Genomic DNA, 26,234 nt, shown 5'->3' on the forward strand with positions numbered 1-26,234 from the left:
TACGGGTTTTCTTGCTTTCCAGAACATTTCCCATCCGCGGATTCCAGATCTATGATGGTCCAGTCAGGTTGACACAGTGCACATTTAAGAAATACTTATCTAACCATGAAAGGCACAGCAGTGCACTTGGATTCTTTATGAGAAATCCCTGGCAAATCAGCCCCCAAAATAATATATCGCAAGTCAAGTTGGAGAGTAGTGTAAGTTATAATCATTTTACTGTATACTTTACTATATCTTCTCAAACATCAGAAGAAATCATTCCTTGGTAGTGGAGTAAAAATAGTGACATTTTAGTTTGAAAAAGAATGTTATTGTGAAATTATTTGGGTACAAGAGTAAAGATTTCTTGCTACAATTATATTGAACCAGGTCTGGAGTATTTAGTACAATTTGAGCTCCTTACTTGAAAATGGGTTGCTCTAGATGAAGTCCAGCGCATTTCACTCAACTGGTTCCTTGGATGGCAATTTGGTTTAGTTTATTTAGAGATACTGCGTGGAAACAGACCTTTCATTCTACTGAGTCCGCACCAACCAGTGCTCTCCCCGTTCACTAGCACTTTGCTATGCACCCAGGAACAATTTACACTTCTTACTGAAGCCAATTAACCCACAGACCCAGTGTCTTTGGGTCTGCCATTTGGGGAGAGATTGTGTAGGTTGGGTCTTGGGCTATGAGACCTTATTCCCATTTGTATGACTGATTCTAATTCCATTGCCCTGAGAATTATATATTTGTATTAAGACCTAGAATCATTAAGTATTGCATTATTACATCTTTTCTTTACTCCACTAACATTTGCAGAGAAATAGGCTGTTTGGGCCAATAGACCTAGATTAATTCACCATTAAGCTTCTTCAACTTAATCCTATCATAATGTTCCATTTTTCTCACATGGAATCTATCTAGTTTTTATTCAATGCATTTCACCACTCACCTCAACCTTCATAGCATGGTGAGCAGAGAAATTTCTTCTGAACTCCTTAATGGACTAATTGGTAATTTACATCATGTTTGTACTCTCTCGTATTGGTATCCAAGAAATAGAAACAAATGGCCAGAAATTCTACTGCATAGTGCAATGGTTTTACCACTAATCGTATTGCCGTGGTGATAATTATAGTGAAATTACACTTATGAGCCTTGAACACTGGAGCAGATTTTTTGCACGTTTACAGGAAAGGCCTAGACTGCATCCCCAACTCCATCACCCCTAGTCCCTCCATCCCACAGCCACTTTCAAAGTTTCCAACAGTTAATGCCATTTTTTATTCTGGAAAGTGTCACAGTTGTACATGATTGGATTTTGTCCAAGGAACTGATGCCCTACAATGCTGAGAACTATGTTCTGCACTCTGTATCTTCCCCATTGCTCTATCGATTGTCCTCGAATTTAAACTTACTGTATCTGTGTGTGGTATATCTGAACTGTTTGGATAGGATGCATAACAAAGCTTTTCACTGAAATTCGGTACATGCGACAATTTTAAACCTAAACCTAAATTTAGTTTTTCAAAGTGCTTGAAGTTGAGGAGGTCTACATTTGCAGCTGGTCTTTGTTGGCACAATTGTCAAGGGCTCCTCATGCTCATCTGCCACTTGAGCATAAATTTAGTCTTACTCCTAGATTAGTCTTATTAGTCTTACTACTAGAAAACCCCAAGCTATGTCAGGAATATGTGGTTGAAAATTCAAGCTGCTGGCTGGTCTTTGGCAATGCAAGGTTTGTGCAGTTTGATTGTGTAAAGCATTGCATGCAATGGTGAGGACATTGGTTCTCCACTGCTTTGAATGAAACCAGCAGACATTCACTGCAAGCATTGTTTCAACACGTGTTCCATGTGCAGAATGATTTATTAGTCCCTCTGTGAATTTTGACCTCCAGTATGCCTTTTCTGTGTGTAGGTGGGGGTTAGGGGGGGGGGGGGGGGGTGGTCTGAGGACAAGTTACCTTTTATGTACCTCTCCTAATTTATTTCCTTGCATTTTCCCCATCAGGTAAATCTTGAGGTATTTTTTGGCACGCCAGGGCAGTGGTTTGGCACCAACAGCCTTGATGGTGACCAGACTTCTATCTTCCATGATTTGGATGGTTCAGTGACTGGATTTCCTGATACATTTGTGGTCAGGGCTGATAACTACTTGGTCCGTCATCCGGGCTGCCTGAGTGTGCCAAGGTGGAATGGTGTAATCTGCACTGGCAAGTATGCACAGGTGAATTTTAGTTGGGTTAACTTGCAATTGTAGAATTTAACGTATTTTGCAATTCAGAAGTTTTGTTTTATAGCCGGAAACCGTAATGAATATTCTCTTTTTATTTTATTTTTACACAGCTCTACGTTCAAGCATGGCATCCAGAGAACCCACCTCTCCTGATTACAAAGGATTTGTACCCAAACCACCCACTGAAGCTGCAGGGTGTAAATCGTAAGGCACCCTATCAGCAGTACCAGCCTGTCGTCATGCTGGAACAAGCCTACACATTATCATGGAATGGCAGTACCCCTGAGCAGATTGTCCTCTACCCGATCAATTTTAACAGGTAACATAAAACCATAGTGCTGGGAATGCTCAACAGGTCAGGCAGTATCTGGAGAGAGAAATAGAATTAACTATTCAGGTTGAGTCCTATGCTGCTTTTCTTCTTTGAGTTCTGCCCAGCCCATGCTCAACGCTCTATAATTTGCTTATGATTTATTGCGATGCCTTCTCAAACCAAACAAAAAATGCTTTCTGGGCTCTTTGTGGGAAATAGATACTTGCTCTAATACAGAAACCGTTGTTCATATATAGTGAGTCTCCGGTAGACACAAAATGCTGGAGTAACTCAGCGGGTCAGGCTGCATCTTGGGAGAGAAGAAGTGGGTGACGTTTCGGGCCGAGACCCTTCTTCAGAAGTTACTCCAGCATTTTGTGTCTACCTTCGATTTAAACCAGCATCTGCAGTCTTTTTCCTAAAGTGAGTCTCTGCCCTCTCACCCTTCTTCATCAATCCTGGGCCTTTATCTGACTGGACCTCTCTCCCTTACGGGATCAAGGGATATGGGGAGAAAGCAGGAACGGGGTACTGATTCTGGATGAGCTCGCTCGAAGGGCCGAATAGCCTACTCCTGCACCTACTTTCTATGTTTCTAAACAAGTTGTTTATTCTAATAATGTAAAAGAAAATCCTTAGAATTCTCCGCAGGAGTAATTTAATCAACAAAATTTACTGTCGGCAGTTTTTTCCATTGTGGTTTTCAAATTTCCAGCTATTGAAGCTAGTTTTTTCATGGAATCACAATATTTACAAGAAGGAGAACATTCAGCTGTTGACTCATTGCTGGCTCTGTGTAAGAATAATCCAGCTAATCCCATTCCACTGCCCCCTTTCCCTATAGCTCTGCAAATTCTTTCCTTTCGGATACTTATCCAGCTCTCTTTGGCACACCACAATTGAATCTGCTGTCACCAATACCACGTTGGTGTTTTCCAGACCCTAATTATTTGCCGTAGTTTGAAAAAGAAAAATAAGTTTCCAGGTGTCATTTTTATTTTTTGTAAATTCCTTCATTCTATGTTCCCGATTACTTAACTGCTCACCCATTGAGGGAGGTTCACCCCAATGATAGACACAAAATGCTGGAGTAACTCAGCGGGACAGGCAGCATCTCTGGAGCGAAGGACTGAGTGACGTTTCGGGTCTCTCCAGAGATGCTGCCTGTCCCGCTGAGTTACTCCAGCATTTTGTGTCTATCTTCAGTTTAAACCAGCATCTGCAATTCCTTCTTTCACAGGTTCACACCAATCCTCTGTTGAAAGATCAGCTTCTCCAGACTATTCACGCAACAAAAATCTTTCCTCCCGAGAATGTTTTTGGGGAATTTCTTCAGCAAATTCACTATAATATTTATATCTTTCCTAAACTGCAGTCCAGAACTGGAAACAATCGTCATGGAAGTACCTTTTGTTTGTAAAAGGCTCATGTCTTCCTTGCCCTCTGACTCTATTTTGAAGGTCAGGATCCTATATGCATTTTTGGCCATTTTCTCAATACACCCCCTTATTTTTAATGAACAATGCACATATACCCACAGATATCTCCCTGCTTGTAATCATTTTAGAATTGTGTATCAAATAATAGCATTTTCTCAGGACTAAATTTCATCTAGCACTTACCTACATTTTCCAACACCCTTTCAAGATCCCTATGAAATCTGTTACTATCCTCCTAATGGTTCCATTTCTCTTGGTTTTGTGCGTCAAGTAGATTTGGAAATTATTTGAAATTATTAAAATGTCACAAGTCCTAGTATCAAACCCATCGAAACGCCATGGTACACTTCATCCAGTCTGAAAATATTCATTTTTTGCTGCTATTTTTTCCCTTCTACTTAGCTAAATTCAATTCTTACATCAGTCTGAAGAAGGGTTCTGACCCAAAACGTCACCTATCCATGTTCTCCAGAGTTGCTCCCTCACCCATTGAGTTACTCCAGCACTTTCTATCTTTTTCCCTTCAGATTTGATCAAGCCTACTTTGTGGCACTTTAACTTGGCAATTTGGATTTCTGGCTTATGGGAGAGAAGAATTTTTGGAGGGAAAATTACAAATGAGGGCTTGTGTTACCTTAGGAAGGCTGTGAATGTAAATCTCGCTAAAGAGATTTTGTTAAATGTCATTAGTTTAGTTTAGAGATACAGCGTTGAAACAGGCCTTTCGGCCCACTGGGTCTGTGCTGACTAAAGATCACCCATGCACTAGTTCTATCTTATACATTCAGGACAATTTACAGAAGCCAATTAACCTATATATCTTTGGAATATGGGAGGAAAGCGGAGCACCCGTAGAGAACCCCCACAGTCATGTGCAATCTCCATACAAACAGCACCCATAGTCAGGATTGAACCCGGGCCTCTGGTGCTGTAAGGCAGCAACTCTACCGCTGCGTCACTCTGCCGCCCTGATCCTTCAGTGACATTTCAGTGCACTATGGAAAGGATGCTGCCTTGTTAGAGATGCTGTAATTCAGGCCATTTGGAAAAACTAAGCCTCTGGGTGGATAATAAAGATCTCATAGAAATCTGATATGGTGCCATGCTAGGAGGCTTGGCAGGTCTGTAAATTTGGGTGGGATTGCGGGGGTGGGTAGTGAGGAGTGGTGGTCTGCCTGTCCCCTTGCAAGCCATCCTCACCCCTACCCCACTCCTACCGGCCTCTGCGGTACAGATGTTGGTTGGAGTTGAGAGACCTTGACAAAATAGTTCTCAGGAAATTAGAGATGGCACAGTAATCATGGAAGTCATTAGCCTATGGGTAAACTGGACAAATTATACTTACTGTAATAAAGCAGAAGATAAATTTATGGAATGTATTTGAGATGCTCTTCTAAATCAATATATTGAGGAACCAGCTGGGTATGGGCTATTTTGAATCTTGTTTTGTGAAATGAGAGAAGGTTTTTGATCCATTTGTCAAGAGAGCTTTAGGGAAAAGGGAAGGAATTTGAGATTGAACTGCTTCACTTTAAAACCAATGTGAAGTTGATTTCTTAATTTTAAGTAATGAAGGTATGAATGGTGAATTGGCTGTGGTTGATTGGAAGAACATATTACAAACTACGATGGGCAACGGTTAGCATTTAAAGAGAAAATACAGAAGCTGCTGAAACAAATTTCTTAAAGTCATAAAAACCAAGAAGGAAATGTGATTCATCTATGGCTGACAAAAGAAATTAAAGATGGCATTAAGTTCATAAGTCATAGTAGCAGAATTAGGCCATTCAGCCGATTGAGTCTATTTCACTATGCAATCATGGCTGATCTATCTTTCCTTCCCAACCCCATTCTCCTGCCTTCTCCCCATAACCATTGACACCCTTACTAATCAAACTAATCAATGAATCTGTCAATCTCCGCTTTAAAAATACCCAGTAGGTTTGGATTTCTGCCTTATGAGAGAAAACGTTTTGGAGGGAAAATGACAAATAAGGGGTTGTTTATTGTAATTGTGTAAAACAAATCCATAGAACTCTCCTCAGGAATAATTTAACAAACAAAATGTGCTATCGTCAGAGTTTTTCCAGTGTGGTTGTCAGAATTCCAGCCATTGAAGCTTTTTTTTCCATGGAATCACAATGATTACAGAAGGAGAACATTCAGCTGTGGCTTCATTGCTGGCTCAATGCCAGAATAATCCAGCATTTGTGGAAAGAGAAACAGATTTAACTTTTCAGGTCATGCACCCTTCAGCAGAACTGGGAATAAGAAACACAAAGGGTGATTTTAAGTATCAGAGTGACGGGTGGAAGGGAGAGAGCAAAAGAGAATATCAATGAAACTAGATCAAATGAGGCAGATAGAGGGTAAAGATGCTTAACTGCCAACGTTATTTGTTATTTATAGTAGAGTTGTAAAGCTGCGATGAACAATATAACTATGTTTGACGATGGAGTCAACAGCAAACCATGTGCAGTCTCATTGTCAGCCCACGCATTTCAATACTTCCTGCTGTTCTAAGTTTGTCCCACTTGCTAAAATGATATGTGGTCGATTTCTTTATTATTTAATCCAAATTTGGTGCTCAGTATCCACAATAATTGATAAATCTTTCGACTGCAATCCCAGCATTAATACTGGGATGTACCTATCTATGCCTGTGCAAGTCCCAGTTTCAGCACTGTTGTCATTGGCCTCTATGGTACTTCTGGCTGCCCCTTTGCTGCTCTAGAGGACGCCTCATGGAAACCAATTGCAAAGCGATGCCCTCTGCAGATTTCACAGCTTTCACACTGTGTTTGGGAGATAAAGTGTGTTTACGATGAGCAGCTCCTGCCTTCCAATGTGTGAGCATTAATATCCGTGCAGTTGTCTAGATTCCCTTTACCACTGGATCAAAGCCTCACTCCGTAGCAGTACATATGGTAGCAGTGGTTGCAACGATGATTGCCGCATGTTACAAGAAATTATGCACAGGAATAGGTGGCACAGCGGTAGAGTTGGTGCCTTACAGCACCAGAGACCCACGTTCAATCCTGACTATGCGTGCTTGTCTATATAGAGTTTGCACATTCTCCCCATGACCTGCGTGGGTTTTCTCCAGGAAGCTCCATTTTCCCCCCACACTCTAAAGATGTACAGGTTTGAAGCCTAATTGGCTTGGTATAAATGTGAATTGTCCCATGTGTGTAGGATAGTGTTAGTGTGCGGGGATCGCTGGTCAGTGCGGACTCGGTGGGCCGAAGGGCCTGTTTCCACACTGTATCTCTAAACTGTAAACTAAACTATCATTCTTCAATATGAATGTCAGGACCTTCATATTCAGCTATAACCGTGATGATAATAATAGTACCCTGCTATCATCTGAAGAACTAGGATGCTCTGCCTTCACCAGGGGAGGCATGGCAGGTAGGAGATAGCCATCCAAAAAACAAGGTGCTAGGCACACTTTTTTGAAGAGAAGTAAACTGGAAGAGGAACTCCAACTTCACAAAGAGGATTTCATCATCAAGATTAAATCAGCAATTCCCACCATGGAATTAGCAATTCTTCACACCGGCTCAACTAATCAAACCAGGGTAATTGACACAGAAAGCTACAGATTAGTCCAAGGAAACTTCCACTCTGACCTTAAAACAACCCCAATCAACGTCACAGCTGTTCTACAAGTAGCTGAAGGCTAAGGTCCAGCAGAGATCCCAAGAGCTACAGAATAGATGAAAAAGTCCAGGAAGGGTTGCAAGAGCACCTGGGTGGGAGCCACGATGTGTAAGTCCTTTGACACTGTCAAGGACGGACACCACCTGGAAAAGTAGGCTGGAAAAGTATTTCAAAGACCTCAAACAAGACTCCATCCTTCAGAAGGATATTCAGTCCTGTCTTGCTATCACTTTGCACTGACAAGATATTGAATCAGCTATTTATGTCAATTGAGAAACAGGTCCTTGGGAGGAGATGGTTTTCCTGCTGAAGTTCTGTAACTGTCCCTTCAGTCATGAACCAACAACATCATCATCCACATTTGGAAAGAGGAAGATATTCTGTCATCAAAACATTTTCCACAAAAAGGGTCTCTAGGAAATATGATTAACAGGAGCTTCTTCAGTCACTCCTCTCCCACCCCGCCATCCTCAGGGAAATAGCTGTTCCTTGAATGGCAACATATGGAACCTGTCCACCTAGAAGCACAACAGGCATGGTTTTCACTGTGCAACAAGCTTGAGAAATGTAAGGAGCTGCATTGTGTTTGCTGTACGTGAAATGCTTTGACTGTCGACTCCTCAAGCTTGGCTGTCTACAGAAATCCATCTTTATCTTGCATTTGTTTTACAATGGCATTCCAGCCATGGTCCTAACCAAGAGTGGTCTGGACTAGTGTTGAGCATGGTTGTGCCCTTGACCTTTTGCTCTTTCAGACTTTCTCACCACAATGCTTCACCTTTCCTCTAAAAGGTTTCCTGCTGGATTGGAACTGATCTTGAGGGGGTAATAGAAAAAAAAGCAGCAGCAGACACCCTTAATGCATTGGAAAAATGGCATGTAAATTGTTGCCATGAAATTCTCCTAATGGCTGGATGGTAATATGATGGTTTTTTCAACAGGTCAGTTTTCATTCCTGGGCAAACATCATAGAATTGAGACCCACATTACATTCAGATGGCTATGTTGGTTGGGCCCTTGCGTTTATGTACCCAAGCACAGACTCTTGAAATAATTGCCTTGCTTGTAATGCTCAGTGTGTTGCTGTATTGTTGGACAATAGATTGATTGTCATCCTGTTATTGCTAATGTGTGGCATATCTCCCACCATCTTCCTAGCAACACGGACATTTAAATATGTAGGATAGAACAATCTGAAGAAGGCTTAAGAAGGTTGCAAAGTTTGGGTAAATGGAATAAAATGTGAAATTGTGTATTGTGACAGGAGAAATTAAAATTAAGCGTGTAATGTAAATAACGAGAAATTTGTGACCCACTAAGATGCAGAGGAGGGTGGATAGGTTGAAGGTGTTACCTCTTAGATTACCTCTGACAAGGTTGCTGTGGCAATGCACTGTTAACAAAGTTGTCAGGTTAACAGTTTAGCCAAGCATAGAATACAAGAGCAGGTTGATCATTATACAACCCAAATACTATGGGTATTATGTTAATTAATTATTATGTTAATTAATTTATGTTAATTATTATGAATACTATGTTAATTTCTGGTTGCCACAACATTACACTGGAGAAGGTGCAGAGGAGATTCACCAGAATAATGCCTAGGATGGAATATTTCAGTTAAGAGGAGAGACTGGAGCAGAGAATGCTGGCGGGAGACCTGACATAGACATATAAAATTATTGGGGGGGGGGGGGGATAGATAGGGTAAATAGTAAGTAACCTCTCTTTCTGCAGAGGTGTGTGAAGTAAGAGGATAAAGGTTAAGGTAAGAGATTTAGAGGCCATAGAGTCATCCAGTGTGGAAACAGGCCCTTCAGCCCAACTCGTCCCATCCCTGCCTGCATTCGTCCCATATCCCTCTAAACCTATCCTATCCATGTACCTGTCTCATTTTTTTCTTAAACATTGCAATAGTTGTTAAACTTAAATTCTGGAACTCCCTACCTTAACAGTACAGTGGAAGAACTTTTACCACTACCACCTCAACAATGAATATTGAGATACAAAAATAATGCAAACGTCAGCAAGTTAACAACCAGATAATCTGTTTGGTGTTGGTTGAGGGGTAAAGGTGAACCAGGATGTGGAAAAAACTCCCATTCTTTGATTTGCATGTAACAATGAGGGCAGATAGTTTCTATTCTGATCTGACTGCACTCCCTATGGTAATTTACCATTATCATTGGTTCACTTTGTGACCTTTTCCATCTTCAGTCTTGTGCTTCCTGGAGAGACCAATGATGGGGGAATTTCTCCACAATGTACTGTTATTGATGTTGTAGAGTGAGTTGCACAAGATTAAACATACTCCATCTACAAAAAATAAATTGTAAAAATAATTTGATTTTTGAATTTCTGGACATTAGAAAATTCAGACAAATCCGGGCTGATATATTCTTTAAAAACCAAAACCTCATATGGCTGATCATTAAAGTTACAGTAAAACTCTAAAAATCTGCTACCTGACCATTCGGAAATCCTAATGGTTCGGCATCTGGGTCATCAGGTAATGTTTGCCAGGTTGCCTTCTGATTTAGACGGAACGTGCTGGAGGAACTCAGTGAGTCAGGCAACATCTCTGGAGAAAAGGAACAGGTGTTGTTTGGGGTTGAAACCCTTCTTAAGACTTCTGCCTCCTGGTTTGCTGGGCCTGTGGTTCCTGTGTTCTCTTCTGACTCATCAGGGTCCCAGTTCCCATGCTTTCTCTGATGCATGGGACCTTGATATCCAACACTACCTTCTGATTCACATGGCCTTTAGTTCTCACCGCTACCTTCTGATTCAGCCGGACCTTGGTTCCTGCACTCCTTTCTGACTTGCTGAACTGCAGATCCCACACCTTCAATCAAATGGTCAGCTATCCATTTCCCATGCTCCCTTTAAACTTGCCTAGTTAACTGGGAAATGTATTATGATATTGTTGGGGGAGTCCAGAAACAGGGGCCACAGTTTAAGAATAAAGGGTAGGCCATTTAGAACTGTGATAAGTAAAAACTTTTTCACTCAGAGAGTTGTGAATTTGTGGAATTCTCTGCCTCCGAAGGCAGTGGAGGCCGATCCACTGGATGCAATCAAAAGAGAGTTAGATAGAGCTCTTAGGGCTAGCGGAATCAAGGGATATGGGGAGAAGGCAGGAATGGGGTACTGATCAGCCATGATCACATTGAATTAGCGGTGCTGGCTCGAAGTACCGAATGGCTTACTCCTGCACCTATTGTCTATGTATCTATATGATATCAATTAAAATTTTCTTAATATGAGCAATATAAAACAGTCCAAGGAATTTGCTAATCCAACACCACTGAAGTCCCAACTCTGCTGGACTATCGAAATTTCATTGCAGATTGGCTTGTCTGAATATAAATTCATAAGTCATAGGAGCATAATTAGGCCATTCGGCCCATCGAGTTCACTCTGTGATTCAATCAGGGCCTTTTCCCCATAACATAACGTGATAACTGTGTATTAGGAATGGATGACACTGCATTGCTCAAATGGGATTGTTCCCATCTTTACTTCTCCACCCCCTTTGGGAGGGGGGGGGGGTGTAATTTACCATCAAAAGCTCTCCTTTTAGCATAGATCAATGAAATGAGTCCTACCGTGAGTGATGGAAATTATGGATAGAGCAGAGAGTAGCAACAATTTATCAGAAAATAAATCTGTTTTAAATTTTAAAGGAGACCATAATTAATACCGGTTTTGTAATGTGAGGGTGCTAACTTTATTGCGTTACATTGTATTATAGAGGGGACTGGATCCAAGTCGGCCTTTGTTATCCCAGAGGAACAGTTTTTAAAGTCATGTCCGATATAAACCAACGAACAAGTGGAAGAGTGCACAGTGTGAAACAGTACAAAGCAGCATCGTCTTTCAGCATTCTTCAAAGAAACCCAAGCAAGAGCCTGTACTTTTTTGACGTTGATTCTGGGTAGGTACATACCTTGTGGCATGCGCGGTGATTTTAACCAAAGTAGGTGATGCTGGGTCAGTTGCTCGTAATGTATCTCTCCCACTAAGTGCTTTTAAAAGGATAGCCAGTTTTCCTATTTCACACCATTACTCAATGTATCTGCTGCAGTTGGTCAGAGAGCTTCCATTTCCATGTCTTCCACTTAATGATCTACTCTTCAGGAGTTATAATAAATTGGGTAAATTTGTTAATCTACTTAATTGCATGTAACCTTTACTGGCACCATTCCCGTATTCAATTAGAATAGAAAGATGGAATCAATGCTTCCATTTACATCACTGCTGCTTGTTTCAGATTTTCTTTCATTCTTATTTTCTTGCTCTACCCCATGCTGCCATCATCCACAATCTCTCCTTTGCTCTCGGCCTCCTCTTCATCCTTTCTTTACCTTCTGCTTCATTATATGTTTACCTGTCCCAAGTTGGTCATTTTTACATGTATGTTTACAATAGACAGAACACTTTTTTTAAGAGGCAGCCAGTTTTCAATCCATTCTAATGGACTTCCTCTGATACCATAGCTTTTAGTTTATGCATCACCCTCTTTATGTACAGCTGTCCCTCTAGCCCTGCCTGTTACACCCTTAAAATAATAGAGCAAATTTGTTAAACATGATTAGCCTTTCATAATTCTATGTTGACCAGGTTTATTTGTATTCAGTTTTTCTAATGATTAACTATTTCTTCTTTGATTATTAACTCCAGCATCTTGCCAATAATACTTGTTAAACCAATTGGCATGTTGCCCCCTGCCTTTTGCCTTTCTCCATTTTTGATCAAGGGAGTTACATTATAAGAAAATAACTGCAGATGCTGGTACAAATCGAAAGTATTTATTCACAAAATGCTGGAGTAACTCAGCAGGTCGGGCAGCATCTCAGGAGAGGAATGGGCGACGTTTCGGGTCGAGACCCTTCTTCAGACTGATGTCAGGGGGGGCGGGACAAAGGAAGGATATAGGTGGCGACAGGAAGACAGTGGGAGATCTGGGAAGGGGGAGGGGAAGAGAGGGACCTGCCGGAGTCAACAAATTACAAAAAATGTAACCGGTGGATCAACTTATTTTAAAACCCTATTAAGCAGTCCATTGGGCCCTGAAACATTGTCCATTCTTAAGCCACTGGGTTATCCAAATCCTTTCTCCTTTGTAATTGGGATTTTTGTAAATGCTGACATGATATTTGAGATTATCCCATTGGGTTTTTCGCAAGGTCTTCCGTGGTGAAGTATGATGTAAAAATTCATCCATCGTGTCTTTGCCATTATTAATTCACCAGCCATGTTTTCTGGAGGCTCGGCATTAATCCTAGCTGCACTGTTCCTTTTTATATATCATAGAAACAAAAAAACATAGAAAATAGGTGCAGGAGTAAGCCATTCGGCCCTTCGAGCCTGCACCGCCATTCAATATGATCATGGCTGATCATCCAACTCAGTATCCCGTACCTGCCTTCTCTCCATACCCCCTGATCCCTTTAGCCACAAGGGCCACATCTAACTCCCTCTTAAATATAGCCAATGAACTGGCCTCAACTACATTCTGTGGCAGAGAATTCCACAGATTCACCACTCTGTGTGAAAAAAAACTTTCTCATCTCGGTCCTAAAAGACTTCCCCCTTATCCTTAAACTGTGACCCTTTGTTCTGCACTTCCCCAACATCGGGAACAATCTTCCTGCATCTAGCCTGTCCAACCCCTTAAGAATTTTGTAAGTTTCTGTAAGATCCCCCCCCCCTCAATCTTCTAAATTCCAGCGAGTGCAAGCCGAGTCTATCTGAGTCTATCCAAAGTAACGTTCACTGTTTGTTCTTGTACTACAATGTGAACTACATTGTATACATTGTACTACATTGTATACAATGTGAATATCAGAGGGCTCAAATTAAAATGGAAGGAAGAAAGAGATTTATATTTGTACAAATTCAAATACATAATGAAGTACAGGCTCTCCCCGACTTGTGTAAACTCACACCTACATCAGCAGTTCTTTAAGCCCACTGCTTTAGTTCTAAGTTGCACGTTTTAGTAGCAGTGTGCTACTGCCATAGCTTGTGGTAATTTCCACAAGCCAGTCAGCTGTTCTCATGGATGCTCCCCCTGTGGTCTACCTTTCTGAGCCCCCCCCCCCTGTGGTCTCCACGTCGGAGCTCCCATGTGGTCTCCGTGGTCTGTCAATAGCGTCTGGATTAACGTGCCAGAGTAATTGTCTTAACTCATCATTAAACAGACTATGGTAGCATAAATTCACATTTGCCACTTTGCCTTTAGTTTTGCAAATTTAGACTGAGCAACAGCTCCTTGTCAGTTGACTGCAACTAGACTGGTCACTTGTGGTGCCAAAATTCTTTGGCATGGTTGGAAGCTATTTTTATTGGCAAACTGTTTTTTTTAGGTAGATTTGAATATCTTGTTTTGCAGGCTCAACATCATTAGCTGAATTATCAACAGGTCCACACACGTATAATACCTATTGTGCAAAACATGGCTTTATCATATCATATATCATATATATACAGCCGGAAACAGGCCTTTTCGGCCCTCCTAGTCCATGCCGCCCAGTGATCCCCGCACATTAACACTATCCTACACCCACTAGGGACAATTTTTACATTTACCCAGCCAATTAACCTACATACCTGTACGTCTTTGGAGTGTGGGAGGAAACCGAAGATCTCGGAGAAAACCCACGCAGGTCACGGGGAGAACGTACAAACTCCTTACAGTGCAGCACCCGTAGTCAGGATCGAACCTGAGTCTCCGGCGCTGCATTCGCTGTAAAGCAGCAACTCTACCGCTGCGCTACCGTGCCGCCCTAAGGCCCATAAACTGTATCTAAAGTTTAAAGTTAGGATTTTGACAAGAATAAATTGTTTCTTAATAAATAAAGCGCCCATTAATTGTCTCGGCCTGCTTCTGCTTTCTTGTCGCAAACCTGTGGAGTCAGGTATTTCCACAACTTTAGATTGGATAATTTTTCATTTTTCATACATGCAGTGTCTGCTGTACAGTTTACTACATTGTACGAACAGTAAATGGGCAATTTGCAAAAAAACAAGTTTCCAGCACAGCAACTTGTTTTTCTGAAATGCTGCTTAAAGGATAAATATTGGTCAGGTAATGGAATTGATATCATGTAAGTACTTGGGTCAAGTCTCTGGAGTGGGACGTGAACCCCAAAATCTTCCGACCAAGGTGAAAGTCCTACTGATTAAAATGGAGCTAACATAATCCAAATCGAAGAAAGATGTGAGCCTCCCATTAAAGACGGGGGCATATTATTTCTAAATGTGAGAAAACTGGTGTTAATTGGGCAGCTGTCAAGAACCACTGTAAAATAACTTGACCTAATAATTTTTCTCTGAAGTTGAGCCCCATTGACCCAATTAATGCATAAGTGCAAATAGTACTCTTCATCAGGTTCATTTCATTACCACCCTTCTACCCACTGTATCTTCCAACCCCTCTCCTGCTTCTCGCAACGCCTACTCGAATTATCATGTAGTATGATTCACAGACTGTCGTTTGCCAAGTGCAGTATATGCCAATGATGATTGTTCACTTCAATTTCCTTCGTTCCTGATAGGATTCTTTTTATTATCCTCCAAGCAAAACAAATACGGAAAGGTCACAGTTACTGCTCCAAGCATGGGTGTGAGCGAGTGAGGATCTTGGCACACATCAACACCTGGGAAACCAGCTCCTTCTTGCAAACTGGTTATTCAAGTAAAGACACAAGCGGGACGGGCCACCTCACGTCACTAACTGGGCGAGTCACGGCTTCCTGCAGTCAGTGTGGCGCACCACAGGTATGCTCTCATAAGCTCACGTGATAGGAGCAGATTTAGACCATTCGGCCCATTAACTCTACTCTGCCTCATGGCTGATCTATCTTTCCCACAACCCCATTCTCCTGCCTTCTCCCCATAACCCCTGATACCTGTACTAATCAACAATCTATCTCTGCCTTAAACATATCCATTGACTTGACCTCCACAGCCTTCCACGGCAATTAATTCCACAGATTCACTATCCTCTGAATCTCATCTCGTTCTTAAAGGAATGTCCTTTAATTCTGAGGCTATGACCTCTGGTCCTACTCTCCCACTAGTGGAAACATCCTCTCCACATTCACTCGATCCAGGCCTTTCACTATTCGGTATGTTTCAATGAGGTCCCTTCTCATCCTTCTAAACTCCAATGGGTAGAGGCCCAGTGCTATCAAACACTCTCTACATTGAGTGCACTTAGCATGAGATGCAGAGAGGTAAGAGAAATGGGTGGTTTCTTGCTCCAGTGCTGGGACACTGAAGTTGACAAAGTCATTGAATCATAGAGAAGCTGTAGCACAAATTGAACTAAATAGTGCCAGCGTTTAACCAATTAAGTTACAAGGACAGCTGGCATAGATTCACCCTTGGCTGTGGAAGCCTTAATGAATCCTCATTAAATTGTAATGGGATTTAATAGGAATGATACAGAGAAATAATTCCTGTGCTTCAGACATCTCAAACACGGAAGCCGCACAGCTGATAGACCCGCTGCCTCACAGCACCAGAGACCCAGTTTCGATCCTGACCTCGGGTGCTGCCTGTGTGGAGTTTGCATGTTCCCCCTGTGACCACATGAGATTCCTCTAGGTGCTCCGGTTTCTTCCCACCAAAGACATGTAGGTTAATTGACCTCTGTATAAAATTGCCCCTAAAGAGTAGGGAATGATTGAAAATGTTGATTAACATAGCACTGGTGTGACTGCGTGATTGTTGGTCAGCATAGACTCGGTGGGCCACAGGGCCTGTTTCCATGCTGTATCTCTAAATTAAATCAAACTAGGTCTTGCTGGAGTGTAATCATGAAGCACCTCTTCCTTCCCACAAAGTAATTGTAATAGTATTTGTGATTGTAATTAATTTATTAAATTAATTATGTAAAAACATACAAGGAATTTGATTTGCCATACAGTCATACCAAAACAGCAACAAGATACGTAACTACATAAAAATTAACATAAACATCCACCACAGCACACTGTGATGGAAGGCAATAATGTATTATCTTCTTCCCTCCTTTTCCCCCGCGGTCGGGGTAGTCGAACCATCGAAGCTCCCGCGTCGGGGGCGATCGAAGCTCCTGCGATCGGGGCAGTCGATGCTCCTGCGGTTGGAGCTCCCGAAGTCGATCCCAAACCAAGGATCACGAGCTCCACGATGTTAAGTCCGCAGGTTCCCGCGGTTGGAGCTCCCGAAGTCGAACCCCAGCAAAGGGACCGCCAATTCCACGATATTAGGCCGCAAGCTCCACGATGTTAAGTCCGCAGGCTCCCACGCTTGGAGCTCCCGAAGTCGATCCCTAATCAAGGGATCACGAGCTCCACGATGTTAAGTCCGCAGGCTCCCGCGCTTGGAGCTCCCGAAGTCGATCCCTAATCAAGGGATCACGAGCTCCACGATGTTAAGTCCGCAGGTTCCCGCGGTTGGAGCTCCCGAAGTCGAACCCCAGCAAAGGGACCGCCAATTCCACAATGTTAGGCCGCAGTATGGACGGAGATACGATACGGAAAAGTCGCCTCTCCGTCGAGGAAAGAGATTAAAAAAAGTTTCCCCCACCCCTGACATAATACAAAACTAAAGATACACAAAAATATACATTTAACAACAGACTAAAAACAAAAAAAGAAGACAAGGCTGTTGGCGAGGCTGCCTTCGTACAGCGCCACCCGGTAATCTCAACTATCTCCAAAAACTGTGGATTAATCACACACAATGTTGGAAACTGAGATTGCCATTGGATTAGTGAAATGAAGTAGCATGGGTTGATGGACTTTAGATGTAAGTCAACCATGAGCAAACTGTACAATGGAGCAGAAACAAGGATGGCCTTTGTCTGTTCATGTGTTTGTGCAGACAGTGGAAAATTGGATAGAGAGGAATGCAAATCCATACAGGACGTGGCCTATTTTTCCATACTTGAAGGACATTAAAATTTCTCGCTTGTTCTGTGATTCCTATTCCTAATGCATTTTAAAACCAAATTACATGCTTAGTTTTAGTTCTGTTTTCTAGTCCTTCATTTTAAAGCATTTTCTCTTCCATGTTCATCCTGGTGATCTGTGACCCAATAACTTTTTTAAGTGATTATTTTCTCCAGTTTCCTTTCCTTTGTTTAAGCCACTTCTTTTTGCAATAATCAACCTCCAGATCCAAGTGCATAAATCACTCATTTTGTATCCATTAGCCTCTTCAGCAGGTTGAAATACCATCTTGTCACAAGCTGTCACCATCTTGGCCTATTCCATCTGCCAAGTCTTCTAAACCATCGAGTCTATGCTGACCAAGTCTTCACTATTTTACATGTACTGAGTGTTCACATCTCTGCAAACCCCATTCACCAATGAAACCAAACAAGATCCTTTCCTGCATAATGACTCTATCGTGTGATTTTAATGTGAATTGGCACCAGAGATTCTCACTAAACAAATTAAAAATTCAATCAGTGTTACCTATTTTTTTAAAATTTGTTGAGGTGTCAGAAATTATTTTATAAGCTGCCTAAGTTTTTGCTTTGTTTTCTAGTGATGGGTTGAGAGACAGTGTTCTTAATGACATTGGACATTAAATGTAATTATATTTATATCTGCTGTATACCAGGTTGCAATCACCAGCGATCCACACACAACTTACATCAGAGTTGAGATACAATCTCAGAGCAGAAGAGACATACAAAATGGCCATGAATTTGCATTCATTAAGGTAAATTGATTATTTCTGAATTTCTCTGTTTTATCCTATAATGATAAAGCATTTTTTGACCTGACAGTTTTAATATTATTTAATTCAATATCTTGGTAAGACACTAATCGCATTGATATTAGTAAAGTACTACTTTTTGTTTATAATTCTGATTTATTTCATTTTGGAGAAAACTGTCATTAACTCCAATTTGAAATCGCACAGACCCTGGGCTTGAACATTAATTTTGTTTTATGCTGGAGAATTCAGCAGAAATGGCTACGATACCAGCCGAACAACCCATAGCTCCTAAACTTGAATCCTTTCAATGGTCATTGCTGCTCTCATTGTCACATGTCACAAACGCCGAGTGAAATTATTTTCTTACAACCTGATTAGCAAATTTGTACAGAAACAGTCTACTGATCCAACATGCAAGAGGTGTAGGGAAAAAAAACTGCAGATGCTAGCTTAAATCAAAGGTAGACACAAAATGCTGGAGTAACTCAGCGGGTCAGGCAGCATCTCGGGAGAGAAGGAATGGGTGACGTTTCGGGTCGAGACCCTTCTTCAGTCTGAAGAAGTGGACCTCTAGGTTCCCCTGTGCTACAACAATTCCAGTGAAGCTGTTGCAATCTGGCAGTTGCATGGAAAAGTGCCACGAGGAGGGAAGTTGCGGAGATTACCAAATAGGGATGGGCATAAATTAATTAATATTTTGAGTTGCCAAGAGTAGATAGTGGGGAATGGTTCTATTTGCATGGCTCCCTAGTGCATTGTGGAGGACTGTTCAAAATCCAAACACATTAGGTTTTAACTCAACTTGTTTGGAGGACAAACCAATTAGGTTCAACAGGTACATTCTTGATCCATCTGGTTTTAGCATAACAAATAGCTTCATGATCACATAATTAACTTCATAATCAACTCTAGGTTTTTTATAAAACTGAATTTACATGTTTAAACTGTTATGATAGCACTTGAACTTTTATTTGCAGAATCTCTATTCTGGTAACATGTATTACCATTACAAATATCTCACCATAGTATCCAATGAAACTTTTGATTTAAAGTTTTTTAATCAATTGGACTAATGACTGAATTGGGTTTCCAAACCCATTGAAAGTAGCAATCTTTTGTCATCAGTGCAGAATTTATTTGGATTGTATTAAAACTGTTTCAAAAGTTGTCCTGCAGGCAAAATTAAGTGTGGTCATTCTGTACCTGTAGGTGAATGATGACGTTTTCCATTTTGAGAAGCCGGGGTTGTTTGTTGTCACAGTAGATGCATGTTCTGGAGAGATATTGGGCAGACAGCACTTTGACACAGTCCAAGCACTGCCAATGGCTGACTCTATTGCTAATTACATCCAAGCAATCATTCCAGAAAGGTGAGCAGATGGCCAATTAACTATTTATCATAAAATGCCTGCAGTCAATGTGAAAGCAGCTGTGAAAATTTGGATAGAACAATAGTCATCCTCTTCCAAGACTGGGAATGAGAATGATTACACAGCACGAAGATAACCATCTATAGTTCACAGCAGTTCAAGTTTGTGAAGAGACTACTTGACGATAAATTGTATAACCTTCTATACACATAATTTAACTGAACTGGGACGGGTCTTATCGATGGATCATAATATACAAGACAACCAAAATGGTTCATTTTACAAGTCCATTATCAGATTTTTCCATTCATTCTAAATCTACCCATTACCTGTGTTCATGTATGTTTGTTCTTTATATTCTTCCTTCTGTTCTGAAATTTGTTAAATTATTCAGACTTGTTTTATTAAGTTTTATTGGTTTATTAAGCTTTTTTTTTCTAATTTTGCTTGTTGAGCAGAGGAAGGATACATGCAAACAACTTGCTATTCAGGCTCGGTGCAGGCTCGAAGGGCCGAATGGCCTACTCCTGCACCTATTTTCTATGTTTCTATGTTTCTATCTGATGACTATATATTTTTCTGTTGAAGATCTGTATTTCTGCACTTTCTTCTCTGATATCTTCAGTCTTGCTAATGAAGGAACATAGAGGGGGTGGGGGAGAAATTGTGGAGGATTTGTCAACTTTTCAGGTTGAGGCTCCATATCAGGATTGATCTCCATTCTCTACCTCTTGTTTGTCATGATGTAGTAGGTCGTATCAGCACCAAAGTGCAGCACGATACATTTTTCCGAGGTCCACATTATTTATAACATTGCCAAAAAGGAGATCCATATGTTGCCAATAGGAGATATATCACTTACTTGGGTGCTGAGCTGTTTCTTTAGCCATGCTGATTTCTGGGCATTAACCATTTTGGAAAGAATGTCTTCTAACCAATTTAACGGTGAACTTTGCTCATCTTTGTTGTTGGTTTATATTTTTGTTCTGTTTCTTTTGCAGATCAATTACTCTGGTCTGTTCAAGGGGCGGTTATGCTTGGACACTAAACCGTGTGTCTTCAGCTTTTATCAGGCTAGGTGCTGCAAAGCCCATCAAATTTTTTATGGAAGGTGATTTTTTAGTTTGTGCTGGTTCTCCATTTTTTTTAAAAAGGCAATATTGATTGGAAATAATCTTATTAATTACAGTGTCCTGGGAATGAATTGATAACAATATTGTTGTAATATCGTATGTCATCATGAGTAGTAGAACTTAAAATGTTATTGTTCAAGAGCTGATTTTGAAGATCCTAGCTTTTATAAGCTCCCCCCACACATGTTCCTTCTTTAGTCACAGTGTGGTGAATCTGTGGAATTCTTTGCCATAGAAGGCTGTGGAGGCAAAGTCAGTGGATATATTTATGGCAGAGATAGATAGATTATTGATTAGTACAGGTGTCCGGGGTTATGGGGGGAAGGCAGGAGAATGGGGTTAAGAGGGAGAGATAGATCAGCCGTGATTGAATGGCGGAGTAGACTTAATGGGCCAAATGGCCTAATTCTACTCCTATCACTTATTATGTTATAATAATAATACTCACTCCATTGTCTGAAAAGTCACTTATTGGAAAGTTGTGAATTTAGTGCATTAAATTAACATTAACTCCAAAATTCTGCTCTCAATACAAAGAACCAGAACTAAGGAAGTCATCCCTCTTGTTCCCATCATAGTGGAAATTATACAGCAGAAAGGAGATTACACTCTATTGTATTAAGGCAGTGTTTGTCCAGAGATATTGGCAAATTTCAGAATCATTCAAAAAGTTGTAACTTCTGTTAACATTTTAACATAAATATTACTGACTTATTGTGCTTTAATCTTAGCTGGTGATTTTATGCTTTCTGTGGGAATAAAAAAAATGACATGCCAAGAAGTTAATCTGGCATATGTAAATTATAAAAGGCCACAATTAGTTACCAGTTTTGAATTCATTTTTGCTTGTTAATATGTTGGCATAGGTGCCTTCCCAATTCTCGGAAAAAAATAACTAAGTGACTTTGCCAAACAGAGGGATATCAAGCAAAGGGATTTGCAAAAGAGTATTTTACCAGGTCATCGGAGATGTCCTCATTCTTTTGGAAACGGGGGTTCCCCTCTTCCATTATAGATGTGGCTCTCACCAGGGTCTGCTCGATATCCCGCAGCTCCACTCTTACTCCCCCTCCCGCCGTTCGAAACAAGGACAAAGTCCTCCTTGTCCTCGCCTTCCACCCCATCAGCTGTCGCATGCAGCATACAATCCTCCAACAATTTGGCCATCTCCAACTGGATCCCACTACTGGCCACATCTTCCCATCTCCACCGGTTTCTGCTCAGCACTTTAACTCCCATTCCCAATCCGGCCTTTCTGTCCTGGGCCTCCTCCATTGCAGGAGTGAGGCCCAGCGCAAATTGAAGGAACAGCACTTCATATTTTGCTTGGGAAGCTTACACCCCAGCGGTATGTACATTGACTTCTCTAACTTCAAATAGCCCTTGCTTTCCCTCTCTCTCTCTCTCCATCCCCTCCCCTTCCCAGTTCTCCCACCAGTCTTACTCTCTGACTACATTCTATCTCTGTCCTGCCCACTCCCCTGACATCAGTCTGAAGAAGGGTCTCAACCTGAAACGTCACCCATTCCTCTCCTCAGCCTGTCCCGCTGAGTTACTCCAACATTTTGTGTCCACCAAAGAGTATTGCACGTTGGCTTATAACAATAGATAAAAAATGGTTAAGCAGATACGATTCCAGGATTGCAGCCTGGACTATAGGTCCTCCACACACACTATGTCAACATTTGATTACCAATTACATTCCCCTACAGTACTGATGGAGGCCGGCTAATTCAATACTTTTCACTTGTTTAAAATCAAAGAGGTATTTGAACTTTAAATGGCCTGTTGCTACCTTTAATTGATCATTTATCAGTTATAAACACCCATCAATTCATAGTTTTGGAAGGGCTCCAATCACAGCATCGAGGGATGGCATTTGGAAGCACATCAGACCAATTAATATCAACCATTGGCTGTGTGTAGGAGAATGAAAATCTGGAATCTTTTAAGAGACCAGTTGGATGCTGTGAAGAGAGGAATAAATGTTTTATTACGTCCAGGCATATAACCTCGTTCTTTTGCTCACTCTTCTGAAATCTCCTCTGCTGCTCAATATAGATATTTAACAATCCAAAGGAAAAACTTTTTGCAGTCAGAGAGTTGTGAATCTGTGAAATTCTCTGCCTCAGAAGGCAGTGGAGGCCAATTCTCCTGAATGCATTCAAGAGAGAGCTAGATAGAGCTCTTAAGGATAGCGAAGTCAGGTGGTATGGGGAGAAGGCAGGAACGGGGTACTGATTGAGAATGATCAGCCATGATCACATTGAATGGCGGTGCTGGTTCGAAGGGCCGAATGGCCTCCTCCTGCACCTATTGTCTATTGTCTATTTGGGTAAAAGATTTATAATGCATTCCATGAGCCACTAAATTGTTCCCTTTTGCCTTTCTTTTCTTAAACTTACAGCTTTGTTCATAGATTTTTAGTTCATATATATTTTTTAAATATTGCTTTGTACAGTATTTTTTCAAAGTAAGAATTACAAATACTAAGCACTGCATTTGTTTAATTATGTAGAGACATCCGAATATGGAAAGACCGAACTTAATGATAAATTGTTCCTTTTTGATTTTAGGAAGTTTTGTTCTGTTAGGATTCAAGGGCCAGCTGAAACCAGCATGGATTAAAATTATAAGCCACAGTGTTGGGCAGCTGGCTGCCTCCTTGCAGCAGTATGTCCCATTGAAACTACGTGAATACGGCTGCCCTGGAAAACTGAAGGAAAATCGGAAAGATTTAAAGTTGTTTCAAGACTTAATATCTCCATTCTAATTTATAACTAATGACAAGGAAGGGAGAGAATTTGTTCACATGCTAACAATTTTTGTATCATTTCTTTAAATAAATATTATGTACATGAGCAGTGAGTAAATGGTTTTACTTAAAGGTAAATTAACTTGAAGTAATAACGCTTGACTGTGGAGAAGAGCATTCCATATTTTTGTTACTCATAGTTTCTTGCACCTGCAGATGGAAAGTGACTTGCATTCTCAGGAATGAACAGTTTCCATAAATTGGACAAACGCAGTTCTGTGATATACAAACAAAATAAGATGTATTCGTGTGCTTGTTGATCATTGGGGACTTGATGTACTTTCTAGCATTCAACTACAAAAATGCTCAGTTTTGCGCTTTTTTTTAAAAATCCCCAAGTATATGGGAATAAATCTTGAAATGTTCACGATAGTGGTGGAAATTATGAAAAGTGGAACTGTTCATATATCTCAAAACTTGTTAGTGGTACCCAAAATGCCAGTGGTTTATAATAATGAAATCCTGTTGGCATTCATGACATCTGATGTAAAATGAAAAGTATGCATGCAGTATGCATCTATAATTTATTGTATATATCTTTTAAAATTTGCATTAAGCATGGTTCCTGCAAACAGAACTTCTTAAAGATTCATTTGAAAACTAGCTGGGTTTATAGTGATGAGATAAAAAGATTGGGTGTACTGTATGGAATTGTAATGCAGAACCAATACAACTGTAGTATATGCAGCATGAATGTTACCATTAGCATTTTGTATATGGAGCTTTTTCTGCTGTCAGTCACCTTTCAGACTTGCATCTTTGGATGATGTAGATTATAAAGTTATCATTAAAGCTGTGCCTTGAACACAGAAGACATATTTAAAGCTGAAAAACATTTATATGAATTACATAAATTAAATTAAGTGTTGAGTTAAATTTGTAGCTTGCCTCAGTAGAAACTAATTGTGTACCAGATTTATTTACAGAAAAGAAGCTTGGTTCATAATTTTTGTTCACTACTCGGTTTTACTGAGTTACTCCAGCAATTTATATCTTTATTTATCTCCTTTACTCTTGTACCCAATCCCAACCAAAAGAGAGCAAGCATAACATCTGCTTCTTTACCACTCCTTTTATTTAGGTTGCCATTTTCAGGGAGCTGTGGACTTGGACCCTAAGGTGCTACTGTAGCACCTCATAGAATCATGGAATGAAACAGCATGAAAACAGGCCATTCAGCCCACGGAGTCTGTGCCATCTAATAACCACCCGTTCTTACCAATTCTAAATGAATCCCATTTATCATTCTCCCCTCCTCATCAACTCCTCTCAGTTTCTATCATTTACCGATGTACTTTTAACCTACAAACCCGCACATCTTTGAGCTGTGGTTCCAATCAGGTCCCAGTGACTTCATGCTCAAAGTAGCAACCTGAAAGCAAGAGGCTAGCAAGCACACTGACGTTTTGTACATTGCAGGCAATAATTTCCATGAGGTTAACAAAGGGAATTTTTTCCCCAAGTTATACAAAATGATACTGTCAGAAAATGTTAGATTTATTAGTGTTTTGAGATTGAATAAAAGTTTCCTATTGAAAGATAGGTCTTTTGGAGATTAAGGCTCCAATTGTGCTTTTGGGAACCACACTAATATATAAACAAAAATCCTAAGTCTTTAAGATCTGTAAATATTTGTGTGCAAAAGTTTCACCATTCCTGACCGTCAGTGCTGCCAATATGGAGTTTGCACATTCTCCATGGCTACATGGCTTTCCCCAAAAGTGCTCCAGTTTCCTCCAGTCATCACCAAGATATGTGTGTTGGTCAGTTAATTGGCCACTAAATAGTTCCTAGTGCTTAAGTAGAACAATGTGGGTAAGTTGATGTGAGTGTGAAGAGAATATAAATGAAATCAGTGCAGGACTGGTGTAAGTGATTGTCGGCCTGGACTTGATGGTGCGGAAGAACCAATTTCCATGCAGTGTTTGTGACTCTGACTCCAATTTTAGAGACTGAAAACTATAATGAGAACCTTGGGCAAGAGAAAAAGTAAATGATGCATTCTCTAGAAAATCTATTGGAGTTCAACAAGTCACTGTAGATACCATTGGCCAGATTCATTGCAACTTGGAAGTTGATCTGAAGTGTAGTATGAAATCTGTTAAGGGCCTCATAAAAATCTGTTTCATGTGAGTTCACAGACTAACAGTATCCCTATATCTTATAAACCAAGTTTCAAGTTGAATACTTTCGTATTGTACAATCAAGTTTAGATTCTTCCAATGCCTACTAAATGTTCATTTTTACTGTGATAATTTTCAACCATTTGTATAATATTAGTGGTATTTCCTGAAGTATATCCCAAATAGTTTTAGAATTTAATTTTGAGCAAAATAATTGATGCTTATTACACTGCTGATAATTTCTGTAACAAATGTCCATTCTCTGACTTGAGATGTTCCTTCAGATAAAATGAAAATCCTTTCCTGGCCTTGCCTGCCTGCTTTCCCCCCAATCAATCACCAACATAAATTTAAGATTTTCATCCCAGTGTTTACATCCATTCATGGTCTTCTCTCTCTCTCCCTCTCTCCCTCTCTCTCTCTCTCTCTA

The 26,234-nt window shown here is 40.6% G+C and overlaps 2 protein-coding genes across 7 annotated transcripts in view; both read left to right on the forward strand.

Annotated features, from left to right (window-relative positions):
• Positions 1 to 26,213, forward strand: part of LOC144609082 (cell surface hyaluronidase CEMIP2-like) — an 82,589-nt gene extending 56,376 nt beyond the window's left edge. For 3 of the 5 annotated variants that reach the window (XM_078427448.1, XM_078427449.1, XM_078427452.1), the window contains 9 exons: positions 23 to 200; positions 2,002 to 2,217; positions 2,337 to 2,545; positions 11,393 to 11,575; positions 15,201 to 15,423; positions 18,262 to 18,363; positions 19,573 to 19,733; positions 20,735 to 20,844; positions 23,443 to 26,213. In XM_078427448.1, coding sequence (XP_078283574.1) covers positions 23 to 200; positions 2,002 to 2,217; positions 2,337 to 2,545; positions 11,393 to 11,575; positions 15,201 to 15,423; positions 18,262 to 18,363; positions 19,573 to 19,733; positions 20,735 to 20,844; positions 23,443 to 23,639 — 1,579 coding nt within the window. In that variant the 3' untranslated portion in view covers positions 23,640 to 26,213. Of the gene's footprint in view, positions 1 to 22; positions 201 to 2,001; positions 2,218 to 2,336; positions 2,546 to 11,392; positions 11,576 to 15,200; positions 15,424 to 18,261; positions 18,364 to 19,572; positions 19,734 to 20,734; positions 20,845 to 23,442 lie in introns of those variants that run through there. The other 2 variants (XM_078427450.1, XM_078427451.1) reach the window with 2 other exon arrangements.
• The window catches only part of LOC144609083 (cell migration-inducing and hyaluronan-binding protein-like), a 151,286-nt gene that overhangs the window by 26,433 nt on the left and 98,619 nt on the right, over positions 1 to 26,234 (forward strand). The window lies entirely within an intron of this gene.

Source organism: Rhinoraja longicauda, chromosome 33 (genome assembly GCF_053455715.1).
Source record: "Rhinoraja longicauda isolate Sanriku21f chromosome 33, sRhiLon1.1, whole genome shotgun sequence".
Classification (NCBI taxonomy): Eukaryota; Metazoa; Chordata; class Chondrichthyes; order Rajiformes; family Arhynchobatidae; genus Rhinoraja; species Rhinoraja longicauda.